At 39.6% G+C, this 20,889-nt stretch overlaps 1 protein-coding gene across 5 annotated transcripts; it reads right to left on the bottom strand.

Moving 5' to 3' along the window:
• Positions 1-209: 209 nt before the first annotated feature.
• podn (podocan) lies at positions 210-17,307 on the bottom strand. 5 transcript variants are annotated; one of them, XM_057023655.1, is made up of 13 exons: positions 17,150-17,307; positions 12,472-12,758; positions 12,277-12,370; positions 10,785-10,849; positions 10,015-10,143; positions 7,685-8,957; positions 7,116-7,225; positions 6,874-7,030; positions 6,663-6,778; positions 6,348-6,561; positions 5,734-6,177; positions 1,817-1,965; positions 210-1,669 (listed from the first exon to the last, which is right to left on the bottom strand). In XM_057023655.1, the coding sequence occupies exons 6-13, from the start codon at positions 7,784-7,786 to the stop codon at positions 1,504-1,506; spliced, it is 1,458 nt and encodes a 485-aa protein (XP_056879635.1). In that variant the 5' UTR covers positions 7,787-8,957; positions 10,015-10,143; positions 10,785-10,849; positions 12,277-12,370; positions 12,472-12,758; positions 17,150-17,307; the 3' UTR covers positions 210-1,503. The 5 variants fall into 5 exon arrangements, with proteins under 5 accessions (XP_056879635.1, XP_056879632.1, XP_056879634.1 ...); XM_057023652.1 differs by having other exon boundaries at positions 7,685-10,143; XM_057023654.1 differs by lacking the exon at positions 10,015-10,143.
• Positions 17,308-20,889: the final 3,582 nt, after the last annotated feature.

The following is a 20,889-nucleotide window of genomic DNA, read 5'->3' as shown; positions in this document are numbered from 1 at the left end:
CTGATGCTCACAGCAGTAATTTATTTTTATAATTTTCAGCATATGTTTTCCGATAATTCAATGCGAAACACATCTGAAAGAAAAACAATTCTAGGATTTCATTATTATAATCACTGAGAGGTAAGAATAATAGTGATTGACAAAGTGAAAATTATAGAGGGAAATCTTCAGTGAATTTTGTTTTGGAAATCAGTCAAGTCAACTACAGATTAGAGGTTTGCTGTGATAGAGTGAGTTTATTCCAAAGTATGCCGGCACACCAGTGAACTGACCGACACAGAGCTGTCAGTCACAGTCAGTAAGCCGAGCTAGTGCGGAGATTTCAGGGTACTTTTTTACAGAAGAACAAAAATGCACTGATTGGACTGTATGTAAATGCAGACAGACAAAATGTACTGATCAGGATGGTGAACAGAAAGGTGGAGAAGAGCAGGAGGAGAAGGCACAGTGCTATTTGGGGTCTAGATCCCCAAATTAAAGAGTAATATATATGATATATGTTTGAGATAAACTTTTTCTCTTCAGCCTTTTTGTAGTTTATTGCTGACCTCAATGACTGTACAGAATAAGTGACAATACTATACTGCTGAGTCTAAAAGAGGTAAATGATAATAAAAGAAAAGAAAAAAATAAAATTAAGATGATATTGCTTTGGTGGCTGCTGTCTTTTTCAGCGATCAAACATCCTACACTTAAGACATCATTTTGTTTTCGATAATTCAGGTAGTATTAGAATCAATTGGCCAGAAAACAGGCTTGATCTTTTGTCTTTAAAGTTTGAATATCATAACGAGCATTTTCTGATACAAGCTTGTAAGGTTTAGTTAAATTTGGCTCTACAAATGATTTAACATCAATTAATAATAAATGTTACTGTCAGACACATAGTAAATGTGTCTGACAGTAACAATGCCTGCACCAGAAGACAGCAAAGAAACAACCAATGAATCAGATAATCATGAATATTTTGCAAAGTATGACATGAAGGCTGGTTTTTCATATTTATAACTTTCACCTGGTAAAATGTTTTACATATTTAATGAGATTTTAGGCCATTGTGATGAGGTGTTGACTTGTCCAGGTTGTATCCTGCTGCCCCATAAGAGCTGGATGGGTGAATTTTATATATTTTATATATAAGAGAAATGAGGATTATAAAACTCCCATTGTTCCATTTTGTATGTTGTAATTCAATTAAGAGGTAAAGATAGTCATTGTAACTACCAAGTCTTAAAATAGAAGCCACTCTTTTTTTTCAGTTTACTTTTGCTTTTTAAGAGTTAAATATATGTTGCATGTAAACAGTCTAAATAAACATTAGCCCAAACATAATGATTTGCAATAGTAACCAGCCCAAGCAATGGTGACTAAGTATAATCTGGTATCCTGCACCAGAAATCTACAACTGTCATTTTGCACAATATAACAATCTGAAAAAAGAATCTTCACTGGTTTCTTTCCATGAGAAAAAAAGAAATCCATTACTGGCTCTGAGCAGTCTCATTAATCATCTTTGTCATCCTCCTCCTCTTCCAGCTTTGTATTACCCTCTATCTTGTCTATGTTGAAGAGCAGATCAGTGTTTCCTGAACCGATGTCAAGGACTTGTAAATTGGCCAGATGTGCAAAAGTTCTCTCATCCATTGAACCCACAGCCAGCCGGTTAAACCTGAAAACAAAAAACATCAGATTTTTGTCCATTCACCTTGCTTTAAAATGTTTGAACAACAGTTAGAGCTCTAACATTTTTCTTCAGTTTTTGCATTGATTTATCTTGTTTTTTCACAGTTTTTTGCTTTTGTCATTTCAATGTTACCGAAGGTGGATGCCCTTGATGTTTGGAGTGCCTTCAAATGCTGATGCAGAAACGCTGGAGATGCTGTTTCTTTGCAGGTAAATATACTCCAGGGTCTCCGGCAGGTCTGACGGGATGTGAGTAAACTGGTTGGCTGACAGGTCGAGTGACTTAAGTAACAAGATGAGAACAAGTGAGAATCAACATTCAAATCACCTGTCAAAATTGATTTGAACCACATTAAAATAAATTTAAAAGGTATTATCTGAAGGAGAGATGTCCTTACAACTGCAGGAGTCTAAAAAAACATTCTTATATGATGTATTTCGGGCAGCGGTATTGCTGTCTGTTGGGGACTGGACTGAGAAGTGGAGGGTAAGCCTTTGCCCATTCCCATGACCCCGAAAGGGATAAAGTGGTCAAGAAGAAGAAGAGGTGATTTCTTTTTATTATTCTGTGCACCTCCTAGGTGCATAGGTTGCAATCCTAGGAACCCAGCCACAAAAACTCAAACCACTTGGGAACTGTAGGCTGCATCCTAATGAACCATGCACCAAAACATATGCATCAGCGAGGCAGATTTGGGTCTACTGTATGAAGACCATAACTACAACGCTATCCGTGTAATCCCTGAAAAACTTGAAAAGCCTCATTTTCTCACCCCAAACCCAGCAAAACGCTAAAACCACAATAACTCGGGAACCACACAATAATCAAACATACACCGAAACATGTGGCTCAAGCTGATGGATCTTGGTACGTGGTTTCAATATCCTACCTACTACAATCACAAAAGAATCCATGAAAGATCGCAAAAATCATGGCTTTTTAAAATTTTGAGTAATAATTTATTACCGTATTTTTATACCGTATTATAAGTTGCACTGGACTATAAGTCGCATTTTGGGGGGAAATTTATTTGATAAAATCTGAGACCAAGAACATACATTTCCTCTTGAAAGGCAATTTAAAATAATAATGGATTAACAACAGGCTGAATAGGGTTACGGTATGCTAACGTAACACATTCAGCTACATGATGCACAACGAACTGAGTACGTGTCTGCTTTGTTAACGTAACATATTAACAGTTATTCAGATAACTATAGCATAAAGAACATCCGAGCAAGTTTACCAAACAATCAAGTCTCACTCCATGTCAGTAAATCAATTGAATTCTTCATCCTCAGTGTCACTTCCGAACAACTCCGCCAACTTTGGAGGTAGACGAAGCGCCACTTCCTCTTCTGCGTCGCTAGAGGAACTCGTTCCTCATGTACAGGTACACAAGCCTAGAGCACCCTCTTGTGGTTGTCAGTGTGAAAATAATGAAGATGTGAAATTATGTAATAATGTATTTATTTAACATATAAGTCGCTCTGGAGTACAAGGGGCACCCCCTGCCAAACTATGAAAAAAAAGTGCAACTTATAGTCTGGAAAATATGGTTTTCATTGTAAAGTTTGATCTGCTTTGTCATATCAGCACCACATTTTACCAGAATGTGTCTTGATTCTGGGAAATGGTGGCTATGATTTTTATTCTAATTAGGACTGGGGGGTGGTAAATGGGTGTTTGTGGCCAGAAATTTAATTAGTTAATTAATAGTCAAACAAATTTTTGACCCATTTGAGCCAACAGCTCTGCCATGCTTTGAGCTAAAAACACCATTTAAACATTAAAATTTAGCCACAAGGATATGGCATTCCGTTGAGAAAAAAGTCTGTAGTAGTGTAGTTCACCATCTTTAGTTGTTAGGGTGTGTTTAAATTACAGAGGGATCACACTTCTAAGCTTCTTTGAGAAGGTCTATACCTGAGTACTACAGGGGATGTTCTGACTATTATACAGGCTGTAAGAAATGCAGTTTTATGGCCTAGTCATGGAATAGTGGTCAAGCTCTTCACCCCCATTAGGGTTTTGGAATTGATATGGCAGTTTTTATGAACAGTCTACACGCACGCTATGGTGGGCACACCAGCAATATCGGGTGGATAGTCTGCTACTCAGCATCAAACATTTTAAAGGACCACAATGTAGTGATACTACTCCTCCATGTTATGTTTAGGGTTAGCCAGGAACCAGGCAAGGTGGTTAAAGCCTCTGGTTAGGTTGCCTTTCAGTTAGGCTTCCCTGAATCTGGTAGGCTATAGCTGCTACCTCAAAGAACCAGGCCATCCCAACAACTGGACCATCACCAGAGGTGCTGACTGTTGGAACATACAGGGTCTCCAGCGAGCCCTTAAACTCCTTCACCCCTATATATTTTTCTGAGTCATCTTCACTAATTCAGAAATCCAATTCCACCACTTGTCTTTTAGATCGCAAGGCTGTTTGAAGGATGTTTTACCAATGATAGGCAGTTCTATCCTGGACCAGATCAACTGTCCTTTAGTGACAGGTTATGTACCCTTGTCCTACAAGGTGGCAGTGATTAAACCGTTGCTTAAAAAAACCATCACTGGATCCTGATGTCTTAGCAAACTATAGGCCGATATCCAACATTCCTTTTATCTCTAAAATTCTTGAGAAGGTGGTGGTGACTCAGTTACTGGAGCACCTGCAGAGAAACAGCCTGTTTGAGATGTTTCAGTCAGGCTTTAGAGCTCACCACAGCACAGAAACGGCACTCATTAAAGTTACTAATGATCTTCTTATAGCTTCAGATCATGGACTGGTTTCTATGCTGGTTCTGCTGGACCTCAGTACTGCTTTTGATACAGTTGATCACAGCATCATGTTACAGAGACTGGAACATGTGATTGGCATTAAAGGGACAGCACTAGACTGGTTTAGATCATATTTATCTGGTAGATACCAGTTTGCTCATGTCCATGGCGTTCCCTCATCATACAGTAGGGTTAACCATGGAGTTCCTCAAGGTTCTGTACTTGAACCAATCCTTTTCACCTTGTACATCCTTCCCATAGGGAAATGTTAATTGGCAGCATGGAATAAATTTTCATTGTTATGCTCAATCCTACCTGGAGGAGCTAGTGACAACTTATCATCCTAATAGACCACTCCGCTCTCAGAATACTGGTTTACTTGTGGTCCTCAGAGTCTCTAGGGGTAGAATGGGGAGCTGAGCATTTAGCTACCAGGCCCCCCTGCTATGGAACCAGCTTCCAGTCCAGGTACAAGAGGCTGACTCCATCTCTACTTTTAAGCTTATACTTAAAACCTACCTCTTTGAAAAAGCTTATTATCACTAATTCTGTAATTCTAGTTACTATCCTAGACAAACAAACTATAATACTTAGAGGGTCATCCAATTATTACGTTAGCATCTTAGTTATGGTGATATAAGTAGATCAGTGATGTTATTTCTTGTGTAGTTTTTCTGCTTCTCCCCCTCGCTCTGAATTCATCTACAGGTATGGCCGCCTTCATAGTTGTATGCTGACCTACTGACCTCCGACCCCACTGACCCACTCAACTCGACTCTACCAGCAGTTTATTTTAATTAATATAATGCATTTTTATGTTCTCTACCTATTCTCTCCTCTACCTGTCCTCCTCCCCCTTCTCCTCTCTTTACCCAGCCAGCCATCAGCAGGAGGGTCCCCCTATATGAGCATGGTCCTGCTCAAGGTTTCTTCCTGTTAAAGGGGAGTTTTTCCTTGCCACTGTTGCTTGTTGTGGGTCCAGGCCCTGGGATTCTGTAAAGTGCCTAGAAACAATTTTGATTGTAACAGAAACTATATTATTAAAGATTGATTGATTGATTGAAAAAAATAATGCATTTTGTCTAGTCTAAATATGGTTGGGTAAGATAGCTTCAATTTAAAGGTGCGACAGGCAAAATCTGGCCTAGGTGACCATCTTTGTTTGATTAAATGAAAATAGACACAGGTTAAAAAAAGTATGCAGGTGGGGGCAAAGATTTCGGTTTTAATTCAGCGTGAATTGAATTATTGAACAGTCTTAATACTTACTGTTAGTGCACTAAGCTCCATCCAAGCTCCTTGATAAACTGAATTGAGATTCAACTGGTTATTACTCAGGACGAGTTTCTGTAGCTTCTTCATGCCTGTTAGAGCACCATCTGGTATGGTATTCAATTGATTGTTCTTCATTTCAAGTGTTTTTAGGCTACGAGGAAGACCCAGGGGAATGATCTGTAGACTGTTTCCTGACAGATCCAGGGTTCCCAACACACGCAGTTTCCTGAAAGCCTCACGGTGCACCTTGGGGCTGGTTAGCTTGTTGTAACTCAGATTCAGCTCTTCAAGGGTGTAGAGTAGAGACAGGTCATTGCGACCAATTTCAGTAATTGAATTATGGAGTAGCATTAGTGTCTTGGCTCGACGAGGCAACCCTCTGGGGACCCGCTCCAACAAATTGTTATACATGTGGAGAGTGTGCAGCTTCTTTAAGCCCTAGTGAAAATATAAGAATCAGTTAGTAAGTCAAAAACACGAATAGTGTTATATGTCATTTTTTTCATTGCTCCACTTTCTTTATGGAAAATGTATTCACTGACAATATGCCCTCATGTTTTAATCATGCAATTAAAAAAAAAAAAAACAAACATAAATATTGCATGTACCTGGAAGGCACCGGGATGTATGGAACGTGAGCGAAGCTTGTTATTGTGCAGGAGCAGGTACTCAAGGTTTCTTACAGATGTAAGAGCATCTCCGGGGATGTTGTGAATGGCATTCTTCTCCAGATGAAGTAGCACCAGACTTCGAGGTAAACCCTTCGGGACTGTACTCAGGTTGTTATTTGACAAGTCCAGACACTCAAGACTGTTCAGGTTGCTGCCAGAAGAGCAAATAAATATTTTTTTGTATACATACATGTAAATCAGTCCTTGTCTTTAATTTAGTTAAATAGTTTATTAATGATGACAATTATTCACCTGAAAGTTTCATTATCCATGCCCTCATTGCTAAGAAGATTATTCTGGAGATAAAGCTCTCTGAGGTTTGGCAAATTGTTAAAAGCACCTACAGGGATTTCCTCAAGTTTGTTGCTCTGTGGGCACAATCAAAATTTTATTGACATAAATGCACTCAACAAAAAGCCACATACAATGTATAGCACCATCTGTTGACAAAACTGATTCCAACCTTCAGGTGCAGACGGTAAAGTGTTGAAGGTAAAAATCTCGGGACAACTCTTAAGAAATTACTGGACATGGTGAGGATCTCCAAGTTGTCTGAGCCATTAAACATGTGATCAGGAAGCCCTGTATCGGTCAATTCATTGTTATGGAGATACACAGACCTGTGGGGCATTGTCAGAGCAAAAATAAAAATGTCAAGGATGATATGTAGGAGAGGTAATTTGTTAAAAAAACAGCCATTCTTACCTCAGTTTTGGTTTATAACCAAATGTATATGGGTAGATCCTTGTGAGGTGATTAGCAGCAAAATCAGCACTGACCAAAGAAGGAGGTAAGAATTTTGGTGCTGAGGTGAGCTGCAAAGCACAAGAAGCATGCTGAGAAATATATTTGACATCATTGGTCTAAGAGAATACACATTTTACACACATGGTATCTTCAAAGGAAAACTGAAAAAACATGAGTATGAAAAAACATCTCAATGTTACAGTTTGTTGTTTTCGGTTACACGGTCAAGTTGGGTATTTTTCCCGGATTTCTTGATAATCCCTTCAATTAGCTGGCAATTTGTATATGCTCCACGTCAACCATGAAGTTGGCATGGAGCATAGAGCATGTTCACGGTTGGTTCACGTTTGATAAATCAACACGTGTTACGCCTAGGTTTTCTCCAGGACCCGAAAGCAGGCAAACACAGTGGGGATAGTGTCCGAAACGAGAGTCTTTATTGAAGTTCAAACTCAAAAAGTCCTCCTGGACAGCAGGGAAAACACTTGTCCAGCTTTCCAGGGCGCACAGAGAGCTCCAGCGCATACCAAACATGGGAGTCCGATCCTGTGCGTTCTTCCCTCCAGCAGGGCAGCGTGGAGACCATTGAGATGCGATAACACTCTGATGCTGGTAGACGGGCACTCCATCCTTAAACAGGTGGCCGACAGATGCGTCTGCCTGCATCGCCAGCTGTAGCAAATTATCGGCTCCTCCCCTCCCCCTGCAGGAAGAAGCAAGCAGGACCAAAACAACACACAACCCGGAACCCTGGACCCCGGACTCCAACATTACCTCCCCCTCAACGGGTGCCTCCAGGCACCCTACCAGGCACCCTGCCTCGCTGGAGGATGAGGTGGACATGCTGAACGTGCTCCTCCTGCGTCTTCAAAAAAATCAGAATGTCATCCAGGTAGACAAAAAGGAATTTGTTCAGCAGTCATGGAGGACGTCATTCACCAACGACTGGATACTTGAATTGGCCAGATACTTGAAATGGCCCAACGGGGTGTTGAAGGCCATCTTCCATTAGTCCCCCTCTCGGATCTGCACCAGATGATAGGCGTTGTGGAGGTCGAGTTTAGAGAAGATCTGGGCTCGGTGGAGCGGGGCAAACACAGCGCCGAGGAGGGTCAGTGGATACTTGTTCTTGACAGTGATCTCATTGAGGGATCGGTAGTCGATGCAGGGGCGCAGTGAGCCATCTTTCTTCTGCACAAAGAAGAAACCAGCTCCTACCGGGTAAGATAAGGGCCGAATCAACCCGGAAGCCAGGGACTCTCCAATCTAGTTTAGGTGGCCCCGGGGAGTAAATCAATGGCGCAGTCGTACGGGGAATGGGGGCAGAAGGTAGAGCACTGCAGCAGAAAACAGGCACAGCTGCACGCCTCACCAGAATAACGCTCTGGAACGGGCACGTGGGGCTCCCATGCTAAGGAACTGCCTGTAAGCAGGCCTGTCATGCTGGTTTTGAGGGTCTGGAGCGAAGTCAATATGTCCGAGAGCAGCTGGTCATAATGCCCCAGCAGCCTCCCCTGAACCTCCAGTGTGTGGCACACTGCGTCTTGGTCCGCTGGGTCCATCCTGGTCAGAGAGTTGTGTTATGCCTAGATTTTCTCCAGGACCCGAAAGCAGGCAAACACAGTGGGGATAATGTCCAAAACAAGAGTATTTATTAAAGTTCAAACTCAAAAAGGAGCTTTGATAGCAGCTTGAAACAATTAGCATCATTATCCAAGTAAGATCTCTGCGTCAACTGGACTTGTTCGGGGTATTTTTTAAGACGTTTCTCTCCAGAAGGCTTCTTCGACGTCTTCAGTTCTGAGCAACAATGAGCAATAAGGTACAAGGAGATTTTCATTTTCTGACCAACACTGTCCGTAGCAGTAGTATAATTATCATGGACATGGTCTGTTGTGATCTATTGTTTAATTATTATTTTATTTATAATGTGATAATTTTGTCTTTATCTACATATGTCTTAATGGGGTTATAAAACTTTTCAGTACAACTAAATGAAAATTTTACAGGCGTTGTTGCTGGTTTTTAAAGTCTCATCAATTCAGAAATGATCAAGCAAATAAAAAAATGTTTTTGTATATCACAAATATGATATCGATGAATCAATCAATCAATCAATCAGTCAATCAATCAATCTTTATTATCCATAATTAGTGATAAGGTCTTTTTTAAACAGTAAAAGGCTTAATCTGTTTCCATCATCTGTGTCTGCTGAAAATTGTTTGCTTTGAGCTAAGCAGCTGAATGCAGCAATATGAGAGCCTCAGATCATTTATTGTACTCTATAGCAGTGGTCCCCAACCACCAGGACACAGAACGGTACCGTTCCGTGGATCAATTGGTACCGGGCCGCACAAGAAATAATTAAATATTTCCGTTTTATGCATTAGCTGAGTCTGAATGATCTTTTATTTTGAATAACATTTTGGGAAATGACCGGATTCTCTTGGTTACGTCTTAAGCGCCAAAATTGAACCCACAAGTGAGCAAAATGAGTAAGAAACAGACGTCCTTAAAAAAAAATTGCGAAAGAGAAAAGCCCCAATCAAGAGATGGGAGAAGAGCCCCCTTCCAAGAAAAAGAAAGCTTTTAACAGACAATATCATGAGTTCTACTGAAAATATGGATTTAACTCGGTAGGTGATTTCCGCATACCAAGCCCACTCTGCGTAATTTGCGGCGACCGGATTGCTAATGAGGCAATGAAGCTTTCAAAACTATTTCACCACTTGGAGACCCAGCACCCTAGTTTAAAAGACAAGCCCCTGGAGTATTTTGAAAGAAAAAAAACAGGAACATGATGGGCAGAAAAAGGGCCACCACATCAGTAAATGCGAACGCACTGAGACGATCGTACCTGGTGGTCCAGTATTCTGGATTAAAGTCATGGCAGAATATCCTGAAATCGCCACCACAGCACTGAAAACTTGGTTGCCATTTCCGACATTCTATCTGTGTGAAGTGGGATTTTCTGCGGTGACAGCAACTAAAACAAAACAATGGAGTACACTGGGCATAAGCAACACACTTCGGGTGTCATTGTCTCCCATCACTCCCAAATGGGACTGTCTTGTTGCAGAGAAACAAGCGCAGGGCTCCCATTGATTTGTCGCTATGGTGAGTTAAAATTTTCATGAAAATAAAATGTTCTTTATATTTGTCTTTGTAGCGTATTTTGAAGGGATGTTTAAACGTTATCCTAGCGAGTAGGAGAGAGTAGTACTTGTGAGTCTTTGTGGGCACACTTATCCGACAGTTGTCTGCAGTAAAATTGTCAAGCGCTGACCGGTCCGCGGTGATAAAAAGGTAGGGGACCACTGCTCTATAGCATGGTTTCTGGATTAAAGTCGTTGAAGCTCAGGAAGCACTTAAAAGCCAATTGGTTCCATATCTCCTTTGCTTTTGTATACCTTTTAAGGCACAAACAAATCTGGTTTTATATCTGGGACCCTGCTCTGGGTCCCAAAGCACAGGTTGTATTTTGTCTCAAAGCAGCTTGCTAGGGATGATTAGAAGCAGATGCAAGAAGAGAGTGCCCAAGAAGAGGCTGGTACCGCCTCTGGCAGCCGACACTATGATTCACATCAGAGTTTTAGTCAGCTGTGAGAATAGGCTGCTATGACTTACCTTATTATTTGCCAAGTATAAATAAGCCAACTGGTCTAGCATCTCAAAACCCTCATCAGTAATGCCTATAGAGAGAAAAAAACACATGGTGTTTAATCAGACACAGTGAACACGTAATGCACTGGATATACATGATAAAACCTCGAGCAGGACCAGGCTCATGTTGGGGAGCCCTCCAGCTTGTGGCCAACTGGGTAGAGAGAGAGGAGAAGGGGGAGGATAGGTAGAGGAGAAAATAGGTAGAGAACATAGAAATACATTATAATAATTAAAATGAGCTGCCGGTAGAGTTGAGTTGAGCGGGTCAGCAGGGTCGGAGGTCTGTAGGTCAGCATACAACTACTGTATGTCACTGTGGCTAGTTGGTCCAGAAAATCATATACTGTCATTACTAAGCGCTTCCATCTAATTTATTTCTGCAAAATGAAGGACATTAAAATCGAATATCTTTCTTCTAGAACTGATTTCCTCATGGATATTAATAATTGATTCACCCCAAAGAACTGATACGTCTCATTTTCTGGTTCTGCACCCTGGTTCCTACATGATCATTTTTTATGTCCTCCATATATCTTGGTCAAATCTCCTCCAGTACCACGTCACATCTTCCTCCATCAACTAATCCCTTTAACAACCCCACTATCTTAAAAATCATTATCAGCTCAAAATCATCACCTTACTCTCTCTTCAAATCCAAATTCAAAATTCATCAGTTTAAATTCATTCATTCAATCTTTTTGAATCCAGCATTTTTATTCCTCATCTGTTTACAAGTACTAACCGATATAGTCCTCTCCTCTCCTCTCCTCTCCAAGTAGATCAGTGATGTTATTTCTTCTTCTCTATTCATCTACAGGTATCGCCGCCTTCATAGTTGTATTCTGACCTACTGACCTCCGACCCTGCTGAGCCACTCAACTCAACTCTACCGGCAGCTCATTTTAGTTAATATAATGTATTTCTATATAATAGAAATAGTTGGGAGTCTAATAATATAATGTATATTAGTGAGTCTAATAATATAATGTATTTCTATGTTCTCTACCTATTTTCTCCTCTACCTGTCCTCCCCCTTCTCCTCTCTCTCTCTACCCAGTCGGCCATCAGCAGGAGGGGGGAAGGGGAGTTTTTCCTTGCCACTGTTGCTTGTTGGGGGTCAGGCCCTGGGATTCTGTAAAGCGCCTAGAAACAATTTTGATTGTAACAGACGCTATATAAATAAAGATTGATTGATTGATTAATTGATTGATTGATATAGCCTTCGGGACTTATGTTAAAAACTATACATTTATAGGCATGAGCCAGCCTTGCAAACAGAAATATCGGTTCCTTCTGCAGTGTGAGTCACTCTGACATGTGATTATATGTTTGATCCAGTCAGGCAACAATAAAAGGATCTGCGTGTAGTCAATGATGGCATCAATGATGGACTGCTGCAGTAATCAAGAAGTATAAAAATCAAGGTTAGTGCACTGTCTAGTATAATGTTTACCATCTGTGGTCAGCATGTTGTTCTGGAGGTTAAGAGTGTCAAGTTGCTGCAGATGGGAAATGTGATCTACCAAGATCCTCTCAATTTTGTTGTTCTGCCAACAGAAAGCCATACACATAAACCACAATGAATCAACAGAAATATAAATGATACAAAATGGCAGCAAATTTCAAGTTGTTGAGGCATTTTACAAACCTGTAGAGAGAGCTGGCGTGTTTGCTCAGACAAGCCAGTAGGAAACTCAATGAGGTCAACTCCAGCACAATCCACCGCCCATTCTGCTGTACAGCTGCACTCTGAGGGACATTCCATCGCTTCATATTTCCTCTCAACTGTTGCAGTATTCAGCTCTTCCTTATTGCCTTCTTCAGCAGTGTTAAGGGTGGGAGAGATTCCCATCACCAAGGTCAGCACAGTCATGGTTTTCAGGATGGAACATCTTGCAGAAGCCATTCTCATGCATTAGCTGTTCTGCTGAAGAACTATTAGGACACAACATACATTATCTCTTGGTTGACCTGCTAAATCTACTGTTTTATTATATTACGTACAAGAATATTAATATCAAAGAATATTAATAGCATTCAGATTTCAGAATACAATACATACATATAATGCTCCCTATACTTTACAGTTTGCACCATTGTTTACTTTACAGCTGCACCATTAAACTGCAGTGTCTGATTAAAAACACTAACATTTAAATTTTATATAACTGTGAAGCTTGAGAGGTAAGGGAACAACTGAAATATAAAATGATATAGGAACATGCATGAGGTTTTTTCTTTTCTAAAGCAATGTTATAGTTCTCAACATCATATGATTTTAGACACACTATATTGTCAAAAGGTCCATGTTTATCCATGTTTGAGTGAAATCCCGTAGTTAATCCATAGGGTTTAATATTATGTTGGCCCACCCTTTTTAGTTACCAAGTGTTTAAACTTTCCACAAGGTTTAGGAGCGTTGCAGCCATTCAGGTGCACAAATTCAATGCACCTTTCCCTTACACATTGCAATGAATTCATAGCCTGCAGGGGAGCATTGTTATCAAACATTTGTTTGTTCATTGTGCTTTTGAGTATATGTTTGTAAGAGCAAGGAAACTAATATAGAAAAAGAACACAACTCTTTGTCTTCCTTTAAAAAAAAAAAGTCAAATAGAATTGCCGCTGAAAGCCAGGAGAGGGCAAATAAAGAAAATGTTGAATGTGGAATGCTATGTATCTTGTTTCATTAACATTTTCAGCAAAAGACTGGCCATACAGGTGCCAGACTACTTGGACTGGCAGACTATTCCAGGTTAAAAAAAAAATAAAAAAATAAAAAAAAAGCCCAGATTTGGAAAATACAGTGTATTCCTCTTTCTCACAAGCAGAAAAGATCCCTTCACCCCTTTCCCAAGAAAAAGGACTTGTGGAGTGACAACCTGAGAAGGTATGAATCTAAATAGCATCTGAAAACACTCTGTTGCCAAGAGCTGAGGTTACCTCGGCTAAATCAGTGATTCTTGTTCTCTTGGAAAATCCTGTGTGAAATTACACCTTACATGGACAATTTTTCTCTTAAGACTTAAAACAATGATTGCTACACCAGTATCAGGTTCTTAATGAACACATTGCGGCATTTTGTGCATGTAAAAAACCCCTGGTGTTGCAGTCCTCATGATCAAGTGTCAGAGCTTCATTAACAGTCTGTAAATCCTCTCTTACAGTCACACAGTGACACTTTTCTACATGAGAAATGTATAAACTTGCCCATAGCAGTAGAAGCACCGTCTCGCCATGCAGCACAAAAGAATGTTGCCAGTTTGTTTGCTCCAAGTGATGAATACTTGTGTCTTCCGATCTCCTCCATAAATTTAAAGTTTGGAACCTCCAACTGCCCTTCTTGAGCAGCGAAAATGTCTGTGGTAGTGAAAGATGATTCTTTGTGTGTTTGCCTGACACATTGATCTATACACAAGGCAGGCATAACAGGACCAGAAGCAGCAATATATAGATCCACCCTGGGCCGTTGTTTCTTTCTTGCAGTTTCACATGTTGAGCCTGAGATGCTGCCGATATCAACTCAATAGTTCAGACTTGCCTGTCTGTGTTTCATTATTTGAATTTTCCCTTTATATATCTTTTATATTTATCTGCTGAATCCAGGCATTTTCAATCCATTAACCATCTGTAACATGTCGCATGAAAACCAGTATCTTCTGAAACATTGTCAACAAGTGAACAGTGATATACTGTTGAGAAGTTCAGCTTTGGTATTGCTCTCACCACTTAAACAAAGCTATCAATCAATCAATCAATCAATCAATCAATCAATCAATCAATCAATCAATCAATCAATCAATCAATCTTTATTTATATAGTGTCTGTTACAATCAAAATTGCTTCTAGGCGCTTTACAGAATCCCAGGGCCTGACCCGCAACAAGCAACAGTGGCAAGGAAAAACTCCCCTTTAACAGGAAGAAACCTTGAGCAGGACAGGGCTCATGTAGGGGGAACCTCCTGCTGATGGCCGGCTGGGTAGAGAGAGAGGAGAAGGGGGTGGACATATAGAGGAGAGAATAGACAGAGATGATAGAGATACATTAATAGTACAAGCTGCTGGTATAAGAGTAGAGTGGGTCAGCAGGGTCGGAGGTTGGCAGGCCAGCATACAGCTATAAAGGCGGCTAGACCTGTTGATGGATACAGGGGGGGCAAAGTTTTCGCCATGTTTCTCCTTTGAGATGCTCAAAGACAACATCCTGTACCTAGCCTTCTTGGATGCTTTGCGCTCTTCTATTGGACCAGCAGGTTACATTTGACTCAAACCACAGCCTGCATGACAACAATAGCTTTACACAAGTAAAGGGAGTAGTGCCAACCTCAAACACCAATTTTATAATACAAATCAAGAATTTTTTCCCTCTATGTTCATGAATGTTTTCAGTCATTTCCATTAAAGTTTAATATTCAACTGAAGTGTAGTAGACCATATCTTTAAGTTAAAAAAGCAATAAAGACTCGCCAACCATAACTGAGTTGACCACATGGCTTTCATTGTGTTGGAGACAAAGGGAGGCACCAGAAACCCGATCCACAAATACAGCTGATTGATTGTTGCATGTGACTCTGAGGCCATCAGGCTTACCTCTTACCTCTCTCTCCATTTCTCACAGCAGTGACATGAGAAGAACTGCCTAGATAACAAGTTCAAATAGCATCGTAGAACTTTGTGATCTGTGATCACTTTGGTTGTCATGTTAGGGCTTAGGTGGCTCTGTCACGGTATGTTGATATTCACCAAGTTGAAATACATAGATCCAGGGTTTCTTGCATGCTAGAGTTACCATCCTTTTTCTAGCCTGGCAACACCTGTGTGTGTATTAACAATGCTTTAGCTGTGACTCCTCATATATTCATCCAAAATAGTCAACAAATTCATCTTGTGCTGATCCCTGTACACCACTGTGTTTGCAGTTGATAGCTCCGATTCCATTAGGAAAACTGGTTCTCGCTGCAAATTGTGGTTTTATGTTGGCCTGTTCAACTGCAGTGTAAATGGGAGATTTATTTTTCATGGCTGACATTTGCACAATTCTATCCAACACAGCTGGCATAGCTCAGCTGAGTCCATGCTCAGCCCATTCAGACGGACAGCTGAAATGCGGCTGAAATGACTCCGTGTCTGGGAAGCCCGGTGTGGTCAGCCCTGGTAGGTCATGGCTCCTCAAAGTGTGGCTGCACCTCTATGCTCAGTTCCATGAGGACTGTCCTATAGCAGGACCTAAAACAGCTGATGAGCCAGTTGCTTTTCGCACCATTTCAAGGACACTTTTGCATCCACATGTATAACTGCAATGACCCGACTGTGTTTGTTGTTCATCTGTTTGTTTCTAATGTGCAAAGCACTCTCAGAAATCCCCTTTTTGACAATGGCAAGTTTGCCAGCATCCTCTCTGAGTCTTGCCAACAGTTCCAAAGCAGTTACAAAAGCGCAGCCACAAACTGACATAGAGCAGCTCGTATTTCCAGTCATTTCATTCTGGAAATGTGCATATGCAATGTTTTTGTGCATATGGCCCCTGGTGTACCTGCAACATTTTGTGTATGATTAGAAATTCAAAAACAGAAAAGAAGGAAAAGGAAAAGGAAAGGGAGAAGAAAAAATGAATATAACAGGACTATAGCAGACATGGCATGAAATATGACATAACATTAACAGATGTGTCCCTTGTCCCCTTCAACCTTCTATAGATGTGCTCCTCCAGTTATGTCCATGCAAGTTCTCCTCCCCACCATACAACACAGTTTTTCTAGTCTAAATCGCATTTTCCTAGTTTTACTATAGATCCATGCCAGCTGATACAGCTATCTGCTCTTTATTGTGCAGCTTCGTATCTGCTGAATTGTTTTTCTTTTCTTTTCCCATATCTCTTCTATACATTTTCTACTAGAGAATGTTAACCTTTGGGGTAAGGAGATCGTTATTACATCTTAACATCACGATATCCTCCCTAACAACGCAACAAACACACTGCCAGTAATCTTTGCTCAAGTTCATCACTGTTTGGTCACACTGTAATCATGAAAAAGCCATGCAGCCATAGGAAATCATGCAACAGGAAAGAAAAACCAGAGACAGAAAATGTTAATGTTACCTACACTTAATGTTTATGTTTGAATGTACAGATTAAGGTGTGATTTTAATCATCAATAGCAGACATGCTGAAGTTTTAGAGTTCATAATTATGATTATAAACTTCAGTTGATCCAAAAATATGCTTTAGGACATCTGAACAAACGCAAATACTTATGCTCAAACAGCAGACAGAACGATGAGACCAACAGCTGTCAAAATATATAAAAGCAGATCAACTGCATTACCTCTCTGACTGATGTTTGCTCAAGTTTGCTCAAGTTTGCCGTGAAGTCCAAACACAGGCAGTCCCATAGCAGGGGAGTCAACTAGCTGCAGACAAACTCCAGATGTGAGAAGGGAGAGAAAGTGCTCCAAAAAAAGGACACAGTGAAGAGGAAGTGGAAGAGACACAGCTCTTACTTGCACTGCAGCCAAAAACACATTTTTCTCCCCCTCCACCAAACATCATTTCACAACGTTTGACTAATCTTCCCTCTTGCACTAAGTCAGTATTCAAAGGGAGCATTAAAATGTGAGGAATGTTCACATGTTCACTTATATTGATCCCCTTTTCCATTCAGTTAAAAGAAGGAGAGGTTATATATCCAAGGTAGTTTTCTGTGTCAACTGGACTGTTTTTCTTCTCTTTTGAAGACGTTTCACCTTCTATCCAGAAGGCTTCCTCAGTTCTGAACTCGCTTGGTCCGGATCTATACCGAGAGGGCATATAGGTCTGAAGTCTGAAGTTCCGGCAAGTTGCATGAAGTTGTAATCAAAGCATTCCATGAGTGTCATTGAGTACGGTTAATACTGAAGGAGCATTTATACTAGACATAATCTTTGTAACTATTCATCGCTAAACTCTATTCTCTTTTCTTAGCATGTTTTTGTCACACTATATATATATATATATATATATATATATATATATATATATATATATAGTAAATAATATAAATTATTATAATATAACATATTATAATATAAAATATTATAAATAAAGTATTTTGAAAACTATGGCATATTCAAAGATGATGTGATTCTCCACAGTACGCAGTACAGTACATGCAAACTAATGCTGCCAAACAATTAAAAATTGTAGTCAGATTACAAGGTTTCTGTGGATTCATTGTGATTCGTTGCGATTAAATATAATTAATTTTTAATTATATTTAATTCAGTTATTTTACATTGACCAACTTTTATGTCTCTTCTGATTTCTTTGCACCTTAAGGGGCCAACCTGCTTTTGTTTTTGGAATTCCTTTTTTTAGAGCCTTTCAGAGTTATTTTCTGCTGCTGATGCCCTAGTTGTGTTAACATTTTTAATCAAATTAATCATGATGATGGAGTAATCCACATTGTAGTGTTGATTTTAACAGCCTGAGTAGAAACACAAATACAGATACAGAGTGAAAGTCCTTTTTTCATGCAATGTATTTTCATATGGCCACAATTCTAGCAAATGATACTGCTGGCTAACAGTCACGTCTTGAGTGGTTTTAGAAGGCAGTCGGACCTTTTTCTTGTAAAAAGCAGTTTGTAAATTAATTACTTATTAATTACTTATCTTATTTAATTTTTCTCTTAACATCGCCTATGAGGGTTTTGGAAGGACAGAACCCAAGTTGGAGTGTTTTTTTGTTTTTTCTCCAGGCACTCCAGCTTTCTCCACAATCTAACACGTGCATTTGGGGACACCGTGAATTGGTTACTCCTCTATTGGCAAGGGTTGTCTATTCATGTCCTTCTATAAACTGACAACTGCTCAAGGATATACCCACCTCTTGCTTGAAGGCAGCTGGGATATGTCCATTACTCGGTTCATGGAAAGGTGGTAGGATAAAAAAGAGTAAAAAAACAAGTCACTGAACCTCATTTAGATCTGCCAAGTGTGACATTAATATACATTTAATTAAAGCTATTTCTTTTTAATATATGTTTTTTACATGATATCATAGCAGATGTGTATCAGACAGTATTTTACACTTTGTACTGTATGGTGTATAGATAAATGTGTTGTTTTACACTTCAAGAATTAAAACTTGACTTTATAAGCGCCGAAAAGTAACAGATTGTTATGGTGTGAATCATCGAGATGAAGGCATTTGGACAGAAACTCCAATGACATTTGGAATATTTATGGCACATGCTCAGAATAAACCCTTAAATCTCACTTGGCTTAGTTATTTTAAGATTAAAGCATGGTCAGAGTCCATATAACATTTTCGCAGTGGGTTAAAAAAAAAAGTAGAATAGACAAGGGTCAAAAGGGGAGTCAGAAAAGTCCAAGAAAACAAGATTTGATTATTAACTATTGAATTTACAGTCTGTCTAGGCAAGTTTGGAAGATTTGTAGAAAGAATGGAAGACAGAGAGCCCATTGGTCATTTTCTCTAAATGCAAATGTTTTAGTATAATTTTATATTTAGCATCAATTCTTGTTTAGTTCTTTCAGAACTTTATAGTATATTTATAGTATGTATTTATAGTAGAATCAATCATGAATCATGTATGTATAGTTGGTTGAAAGTGACCTTTTGTCAGTAAGAGGTGGAAAAAGAATCTGTCTAAAACTGCAATGGAATCTGGGTCAGATTAGTTAACAGATTTGGAAAAACTACAACGTGGCAGTTTGGAATCAGGTCACTGCTGGAAAGAGCTGGAAAAGATCAAGAGGCCCAGCCAGCTCGACTCTGATATCCAAGTCAAAGGAAACAAAACAACATTCTACATGTTAATGACGATATTTATTCATATATTATCATTATCAATACATCCACTACATCCTCACTGTGGAGATGAGTCTGACAGGATGAGGCAGGTGAACCTCTGAAAAATTCTACAAAACAAAGATTTTTCTTCTTATGTTCTTTAGACACAACTGTTCTAGCTCATATGAAAATAGATCACTTGCACAAAGGTGGTGCTCTGGCATGTAGCTCATAAACCCACACCCTCAATGTCTAAAGATTAAAGATGCAAAAATATTTTTACCAATAAAAAAAACAAAAGTGTAAGAGTCTTTTGTCTCATTCTTTAGTACAGTGCTTAGTTAAATTAATTTAATGGAAAGTGGTTGCAGCATAATAGCTAAGAAAGTTTTGGATTAATGTGTAGCCTTTCCTTGTATTGCTGCAGAGTGCGAGGAAATAAATTTCATCTTAATATCATCATTGGACCTGAAAGAACCATTATAGGGAACATTTTATTTATTTGTTTAGTTATTTATTTAAGAGTAGTTCTGTTATTTAACTAATAATCTGACATTTCTATTTCCCATGTTACTTTTAGAAGCTATTTGTTAATGTGAATCTGCCAGATGTTTAACCGTGATTGTGTGTCACAGTTTGCTTCTCCAATCAGGACAGTATTTAGGCCCCAGCTTTTCAAACACTCTCTGCAAGATTGTTTCCTGCCTCTTGCCTTACTTTATAACATTATTTTCCAGACTGATTTCTTCTTGTCAATCCTGCCTATTCCTGCTCTGCCTGTCTCACCTCCACCCCAGTAAATCAACTTGTTTTTGTCCTGATCTGGTGTCTGCTTGCTCCTTGCCTCTTTCACCTTCTGCTTGATTTCCTAAACCCATAGACTCTGTGGATGACTATGAGTTGGTTTACTTACCCAGGCAATTTATTCTCCGGATTCTTTCCTCTTTGGATTCATCTTTTGTTGCAAGACCGACATATCTTAAATCACAACTAATTTTTCGTCTGTTGCATTTGGGTCCTGCCTCACTGTACTCTTGTATCATTTCAAAAATAGACCATTGACCTAAAAACCTCACCTACAAATGCGATTTGATGATTTGAAGTTGTCACATTTGTAAGCTTACATTTGTAAGGCAGATCAACCCCCACCATTAGACCTCACCTCTGCTTAAAGAAGGTTTCCCCCAGACTGGGAGGAGCCACTTTTTTGTCTTTTGTAATTGATTATATCACCTCAGATAGAATTCACTAATTTGGTGGTTTCCTCCCTTC

The sequence above is a fragment of the Takifugu flavidus genome, unplaced genomic scaffold (assembly GCF_003711565.1).
Source record: "Takifugu flavidus isolate HTHZ2018 unplaced genomic scaffold, ASM371156v2 ctg281, whole genome shotgun sequence".
In the NCBI taxonomy this organism is placed as follows: Eukaryota; Metazoa; Chordata; class Actinopteri; order Tetraodontiformes; family Tetraodontidae; genus Takifugu; species Takifugu flavidus.
This window is presented reverse-complemented; position numbering and strand designations above follow the sequence as displayed.